The 8,516-nt window shown below is 38.3% G+C and overlaps 1 protein-coding gene across 1 annotated transcript in view; it reads left to right on the top strand.

Annotated features, from left to right (window-relative positions):
* Window positions 1-3,089: 3,089 nt before the first annotated feature.
* MAP3K1 (mitogen-activated protein kinase kinase kinase 1) overlaps window positions 3,090-8,516 on the top strand; it is a 212,254-nt gene continuing 206,827 nt past the window's right edge. The window contains exon 1 of the mRNA XM_033957630.1: window positions 3,090-3,268. Coding sequence (XP_033813521.1) covers window positions 3,240-3,268 — 29 coding nt within the window. The 5' untranslated portion in view covers window positions 3,090-3,239. The remainder of the gene's footprint in view (window positions 3,269-8,516) is intronic.

Genomic DNA, 8,516 nt, shown 5'->3' with positions numbered 1-8,516 from the left:
TGTGCACTTGTCTTCAAAACATTATATCAAGTACACCAAAAAACTCTTCAAACAGAAAAAGAGAGTCCAATTTGATAGTCCACCAGTATTAGGCACAGTCCTAGTCCATCTGCACGATTCTCTTCCAGATCCGAAGAGAAAAAACCAAAACAAATATTCTCTTCTTTTGCTCCTTTCACAGCTAACTATGCTCTTACATTAGCTGGACTAGCAATGAGCCCAAATTGACCAGACAGCCTGGGGTTAGTGCTGGTCAAAAACACTACAGCTACTAACCCAGGTCCAGATATTTTTAGCATTTCTTTGCATAAGCATTTCACAATCCAGGAGCATTAACAAAGGACAAAAAGAAAACCAAAATCCTTTTCCAAAACTTTCCACTGTAGCAAACAAAATTGAAGAACTGTCCTCAGAGCTCCATTCTACACAGACAGTTCCAATGGACAGTCACATGGTCAGCTTGTAACATGCAGTCTCTAGGCAAAACCAATATTGCAGCCACTTTAGGATTCAAAACATTCTGACCTGCTGCAGGTGATTAGCTGAACTCCATGTTTTCCTCCACTGGCAGCTCAAAACTGGAGGCATTATCTTCACTCATCTCCCAGTCCTTAGAGCACAGCTGGTTTCTGGTCACATTACTACTTGCACCTGGCCCTTCCTCCTCTTCTCAAACAGCTTCCCTGAAAAAAGGGCTTTGTCAGACTTTATCCCTCCCCCATGATTACCTCAGCTAGATCCTTAAAGGGAACTATTCTGTCTCCCCTGGGCTCTAATCTGGGGTTTCTTAAAGGGTTGGTATTAAAAAGTCCTACTCTGGGCTGTTTCTTTCCTTCTGGACAGCCCGAGATTAAAAGCAGGGTAAGACTGGGCCAATGATAAGTGTGGGACTCTGAGTCTTGTCTGTGCAGAACAGGGTCCCTGTCAGAATATTAAGATCTCTAAGTCTGTCTCATTACGATTTATGACAAAGATCACTAACCAATTTTGTAGCAGTCTTCTGGACCGACTCCATCCTATTTATATCTTTTTGAAGATGGGGGTCTCCAAAATTGCACACAATATTGTGCACTTCCAAAACAAAATCATCACAATCAGAGCCACATTCAACAACTCTTCTAAATTGTAATCTAAATTGTAATATATTCACTTCCTTGTTATGTAATTCTACTGGAAATGTCCAGATATCTTCTAAATTGTAATCCGCCTAGAACCGCAAGGCACAGGCGGAATAGAAATCACTAATGTAATGTAATGTAATATTCTAAATGGGCCTCTCTTTATACAAGACATTATCACATCCCGTTTCCTACAGGCCATTTCTCTCCTTTTGCACCCAAGCATCCTCCTGGCTTTGACTGTCACCTTTTCTACCTGTTTCATCAGACAATCATCTCCAAGTCCCACTCTTCTTCCACAAACAGAAGTTATTTTACCTCCTATACTATACTTTTCTGGATTTTTGCAGACCAATTGCATGACACTACAAATTTTAGAATTAAATCTTAGGTGCCAATCACCAGACCATTCTTCAAGTTTCGCTATCCTACCTCATGTTATCCACACCTTCCAGAGTGTCTACCCCTTAGCTCAAAAAAGATATAGCGGCACTAGAAAAGGTTAAAAGAGCGACCAAGATGATAAAGGGGCTGGAACTCCTCTCGTACGAGGAAAGACTAAAGAGGTTAGGGCTCTTCAACTTGAAAAAGAGATGGCTGAGGGGAAATATGATTGAAGTCTACAAAATCCTGAGTGGTGTAGAACTGGTCCCAGTGGATCAAATTTTTATTGCATCAAGATTTACAAAGACTATGAGATACTTGATGAAGTTACAGAGTAATACTTTTAAAACCAATAGGAGGAAAGATTTTTTCACTCAGAGAATAGGTAAGCTCTAGAATGCATTAATGTAGCTGGTTTTATAAAAAGGTTTGGACAATTACCAGAAGGAAAAGTCCATAGTCTGCTGTTGAGACAGACATGGGAGAAGCCATTGCTTGCCCTGGATCAGCAACATGGACTGCTGCTACTATATGGGTTTATGCCAAAGGAACTTGTGACTTGGATTGGTCTCCTGTGAAGATGGGATACTGGGCTATTCTTATGTTCTTATCTTACTGTTATTATTATATAAGTTTTCTGTCTACATCACTAGTTCTTTATGCTAATATTCAGTGGCTCCACTCATTTAAATTGATGCATTCATTATAAATATATAATTGGTACGACTGCCTTTTAGCTTATTTTAAGGCATGTAAACAAACGGGTGTTAAAAACAAACAAACCAAAAGAATAAAAGTGATACTTTTCATTGAACTAAATTCCTATAAACGGTAACTTTGTTTAGTTGGCTTAAGTTATACTCTAAGAAGCTTAATTTTATGATTTACCTATAACCTATGCTGGCCCCTGTCTACCCTTAACTAAGCCTCCAAGTCTATACGTACGTTTTATTTATACCATTATTTGTAGAACCCGTGCGAATTTAAAACAAACGACGAAAATAACTCCCGGTGCATTAACACTTACCCCTTTGGTAGCAGAAAGCACTGTGTATTAAGTCTGCGCTTCAGTTCAGCACAGCTGTACTTGCTCTCTACCCAGGCTACAAGCATGATTCAAATACTAACACCTGTACGGCCAACCAACATCAGAATCCATCACCCGGTCTATTGGCGCGTGGGTGTGTCAACTTCCACGTGCAGCGTCTGGCTGCGCGTAGAGGTCGTCACACGCATGCGCCAGTAGATCAAATGGCCTCTGATACTACTGGCCCGTGCATGTGTCAGTGTGAGCCTCGTTGCCTCAGCCCAGGCAGAGAACTAGTGCGGCTGCGCCGAATTATTGGAAAGGACGAGGAAGCGATACTCAGACGACCTGGAGAGCTCTTTATACGTAGGTGGTTACCGAGAGTCTCTTATACTTCCACGGGAACCCTCTATTTCCATCCCTGCGGGATTCTCACAAACTCTGTTCTTTTGAGATCATCCACTACAGGTCCCCGTAGCTTTCCTTCGGCGTCCCGCCCTCCTCTGACGTAACTTTCTGTTTCCGGCAAGGCGGGACGCCTTGGAGGGAGGGAAGTTGTGTCAGAGGGGACTGGACACCGGAGAAGGAAAGCTGCGGGATTGTTAGTGAGCAACTTCTGGAATGAATTTGACTGTGGAGTGTTTGAGGGAGAGGAGCTAGACCGAGGAGAGCGGGAGCGCAAACTACGGGGAGGGAAAACCGGTCCCCGAATGCGTGTGAAGAGGGGTGCTCGTCGTGTGTGAGTGCAGCCGAATTCATGTTTCTTGGTATCTTTGTTATGATATTAAAATCAAAGCAAGTTCTAACAACTGTATATGCCGTAGAGCGAAATAGCAAATTGGAACCGAGAGTAAAAAATGAAACCCCAGATCCATGCAAGTATTTTTGTGGATTAAGTTTCCAACCGATTAATATGGTGTATGTCAGTAAACACATTAGGGAATGTGTTTTGCATTGCTGTATTATTTTTGTAATGTATTACACTATGACGCATTTTATAAGCCTACGAATAGAAGTTGGTGACAGTGCTGCTTGGAACCCATTGATTGACCGTGGAATGCCATGTGTATATACAGTAGTTGTCATATTACTCCAAACCCCCCCCCCTCCCCCCCTATTTGCAACTTTAGGCCAATGAGCAACATAATATTTTGTAGCAATTGCAGTTGAGCTGTCTTGTACTAAAATTTTAAGTGACTTAACTTGAATGTGGACTTTGTGCATGACAGCTCTCTGAACTGGATGATTTTTTTTTTCATATAGCAAATAAGTGGGGCTTGCAGGAAATTAAGGGTGCCACTCATTAAAGGACATACCTTGGATTTTGTTTTCTACTTAGAAAAATGTTTGGTTCCAGGAATTAGTTTATTTAACCAGAATTTAATATGCCACCTTAACTGACTTGCAGGGCAAGGCAATGTACAGACTAATAAAATTGAAAAGGAACTACAGTAAAATGAAACAAAGAAAAAATATCTATCCAAAAAAGCATACAATCACACATTCATTAATCACTGTCCCATTACCTGAGATTATAAACCTGCTTGAATAACCAAGTTTTTAATAAGGTGTTAAAATTTTTCAAAGAAAGCTCACTATGATAGTGAGAGGCACAGTATTCAATAGATCTGTTGCCGCAAAATAAAATGTACTATATCAAATCCTCTCCAAGTGGGCCAGACAGGACCATTTGGTGGTCATTTAATGATTTAAATACTCCAAGAAAAAAATCCTACCTCCCTCTACCCAACCTAACGCTGACGAACTATCACATTTCTTTGACAATAAAATTAAAAATATTCGATCTCATCTTGGACCTTTACTTCCCGATTCCTCTTCTCAAAACTCTAACGACTCTTTACAACTTTCCTTAAGCACCCTCTCAAATTTCAAAATGCCTTCATTAACAAATCTCCATCTTATCTTACAATCATTAAACACATCCAACAATCCCATGGAAAGTATCCCACCTTCCATTCTCAACAAATTTTTTTCTTTCTTTGGCCCATTCATTTCAGCAATGATATCCAAATCTTTTTCTGATTATACCGTACCAAAAGCATGGAAAACAGCCCTTATTTTTCCCAAACTCAAACAATACAATTTAGATCCCTCATTACCCAAAAATTACTGCCCCATCGCTAATCTGCCTACGATCTCTAAATTAACAGAAAAAATCATTCATTCCCAACTCTCTGAATTTATCGAAAAAACCCATGCTCTACATCCTTGTCAAACAGGATTCCGCTCATCCCATTCTACAGAACTATCGCTATTAGGCCTTATCTCTACCATTCAATACTATCATGACCATCAAAAATCTGTGGTTCTTATTTCCCTAGATTTAGCAGCTGCCTTTGACACCATCGATCACTCTCTTCTGATCAATAGACTTAAAGATTGCGGTATTTCGGGTTCAGCTCTCTTATGGTTTACATCCTTCTTTAATGAACGTTACAATATAGTACGTATAAACAATACTTCCTCTGCAGCCACAACTCACTCCTATGGTGTCCCTCAAGGTTCTATCCTATCCCCACTACTATTTAATATTTTCTTATCTCCTCTCCTTACATTAGCTTAATCCATCGGATTTACTATTTTTGCATACGCCGATGACATACAACTCCTCCACCCAATTAATACTTTAAACATTTCAGACATCAAAGACATTAATAACAAACTAAACACCATATATGATTGGTTGTACACAAACAAGCTTTCCCTCAATCTAGACAAATCCCGAAGTTTGTTACTTCCTATCAAATCCACAGAATTTTTATTGGACAATATCTCTATTAAATCTACACCAATCCAAATGGACACTAAGATAAAACTTTTAGGTGTAATCATTGACAGGGATCTTACCTTTCATGATCATATAAGTTCAGTGGTTAAAACTTGTTTCTATAAATTACGCATCATCCGATCTCTAACTTCTATCCTTGAAACTAACTCAATCACTATCCTGATACATTCATTAGTAATTTCTCATCTCGATTACTGTAACTCTCTTCTAAATGGCCTCCCTCAAAAAGAAATTCGTCGTTTACAACTAATACAAAATACTGCAATAAAACTTATCCATAAAGTAGGCAGATACGACCATATCACCCCTCTTTTAAAAGAAGCACACTGGCTCCCTATTACTCACCGTATCACCTTTAAAATTATCTTACTATCCTTTAAAATAAAACTTTCTCATCTGCCCTCATTCCTTGACAAACTTCTCATTCCCTACTGTTCCTCACGCACTCTGAGATCAACTGATCAAAAATTTCTTTTTATCCCCTCTATCAAAGACTTCTACAATACACGTAAAGTAAATTTCGCAGTAACTGCCCCTACCCTCTGGAATTCCCTGCCACAGCAACTCCACGACGAATCACGACTCGACAAATTTAAGACAGATTTAAAAACTTTTTTATTTCGTGATGCTTTCGCTAACACTTAGAGCCATCATTCCTTTTTTTTTTTTTTTTTTTTTTAAATATTCTATTTATCAATAATAACCGCTTTCGTTAAAGCGTCCCTCTCCATTATGTTTTATCCTAACCCCACTATCTCCATTTTTCTTCTCAAATATGTAACTTCACCCTCCCTTCCCTTCTATCCTCACTGTCTAGTTCGTCTGGTAATGTTATTTGTATATACACAATACCTTTTTTTTTAGTTTCTTTTAGTTTCTCTTTCTTTTAAATATATTGTTAACCGGCCAGATATTAACTTGATGGTTGGTATATCAAAATTAATAAAACTTGAAACTTGATCATAAAGTTGGTTTCTTGGTAAATATTATGCCTTTATATTGGACAGTACATTGTCTTTTCCACTTTCATTTACAGATTTCTACTAGAACTTTTCAAAGTGCTGTAGATATGGTAAAATAGAAGCGAGGACCAACTGATTTGAACACCTTGCTACTAGATGGGTAGCTGTAATGTCCTTAGTGGTAAGTGATGATATTGATGTTATGGTTGAGGATTCCCCAGTTTCCACAATGGTGGAGGAATTTGTTCCAATGATGACTAGTTGTGTTATGTGCTGTGGTAGAACATCTTGGTTTAATGAAGATCTACTGAAGGAAAAACATATCCTTATATGTGTACTTGTATCTTTCCTGTACAAGAACATTTGGAGTGCTATAAAGTAGCTCAACCGTTTCTTTTCCGTCACAACACCCACGCTTTGGAACACTATGCTTGTAGATTTACAAGAAGAATCATCCTTAGAACATTTTAAAACAAAATTTAAAACGTTCTTATTCAAAGATGTTTCGATCTTTAAGTTAACATGGTTACTTAATCTCTTTCTACTCTTTTTTATGATCATTGCTTACAGAAAGGTTTCATCTAATTGTTCTATCCTTTGTTTTCTTTCTTTCCTATAAGCCATGTAGTTCTACCCCTTTTCCCTAGTTTATCATCAGTATGTCAGTTTGTCATATTGTCCGTGTCCCCCTGATTTTACTTTTTAATGTATATTTTATCTGTACTCCACTTAGTAATCTGATAAGTGGAATATCAAATTCTTAATAAAACTTGAAACTTGATCAGCAGCTGGTATATAGACCTAATAAGCCTTTAAGAAAAAAGGATTCTTATAGTGGTGAATTGCACCAGAGACTTGTTCCCTTCCCACCACCACCACCCCCTCCCAGGAAATTTTCATATTATGATTTAGCGTGTTACTGAGAATTTTAAAACATGCTTTCAATACAAGGTTCAAAGGCTAGGGACATCTGTTAGTTTGAATCTAGTCTTAAGAAATGATGAGGTAGGACCAAGAAGGATGTTGGGCTTCATTTTCAAGTATTGATTCTAGACTATTGTTATCTGATGCACTATTCATTTGGTTCATCTGGTAAAATTAACCCTTGCCCTGTTTGGATAATAATAATAAAAAATCTCTGAAAACAACAATAATAGATGTATCTTTGATACATCGCTTCAGAGAGGAGAAGTTTAAAGTGATCAAGTATCCACCCTGTATAAAAGGTAAACTGATCCATCATGTTATAGATCAATATCTGGCTTGCCATATCTGATAGATTTAATCAATGCATATTTGTTGCTGTGTGTTCACTAGTATGGTTTTTGATTGGGATCTAGTGCTGAGTTCTTTGTTATTTCCTTGTTCGATCAATGGTTATTAGATCTGGATTCCAGTAAAGCAGTTATAGTAAGGTTTTTAGTTATTTCAGTCATTTTTGATTGCAGCATTCATGACATTCTGCTAAAAAAAAAAAAATGCTAGAATGGAATGTTGTTGCGTCCTCCATCAGTATGCTGCCCTTGGCAAACACTTTGTCTATTGAATAGGAAGTAACAGGTCTGCAGTGGCAAGTACAGATCAAAATAGTTTGATGTGTCCCAGTTACGGGTCTCCAGGTGTGGAAGCAGCTTTCTAGATAACTTCATCAATGTATGTATTTGGATTTTAGGAAAGGAAGTGGGGTCATTAGTCATGCCCCTTTCCAGGTCTTCAGTCCCCTTCCTTCCCCCCTACCTCTGGTGTTCAGCTTATCTTTCCTTCCCACCTCTCTTCATTGCCCCTGATGTGTGTGCTGTAAGGCCTGCCCTGATAGTGGGTTCAAAGGATCTCCTTTTCCAATTGTGTCAGCATAACGTTGCTGCCAAGCCTGCTGCCCTAGGTGGGCATCTAGTTCATCTAGTAGGTGATCCAACCCTGTCCGGTAAAACATTTTTCTTTCAAAAATGGCTTTGAAGCTATTTGAATCAGAAGGCCTGAAGCTTTTCTGAATAAAATATGAAATTATGCAAAGATATAACTTCTTTTAAGAAATAAGTATAGAAATGGAAAATGTTAAGAGGAAAAATTATTCCAAAAGAAAAATAAATTAATAAATTTAGGCAATTAGTTCACAATTAAAGAGATCCAAAACTCAAAAATCCACAGGGACCTGGTAACAAAGAAAGTAAGGGCATTCTTCTAATTTTGGGGTCCTAAACTGCGGTAGAACTTCT

Source organism: Geotrypetes seraphini, chromosome 1 (assembly GCF_902459505.1).
Source record: "Geotrypetes seraphini chromosome 1, aGeoSer1.1, whole genome shotgun sequence".
Taxonomy (NCBI): Eukaryota; Metazoa; Chordata; class Amphibia; order Gymnophiona; family Dermophiidae; genus Geotrypetes; species Geotrypetes seraphini.
The sequence above is the reverse complement of the archived record's forward strand: the minus strand, read 5'-3'. Positions and strand labels throughout refer to the sequence as shown.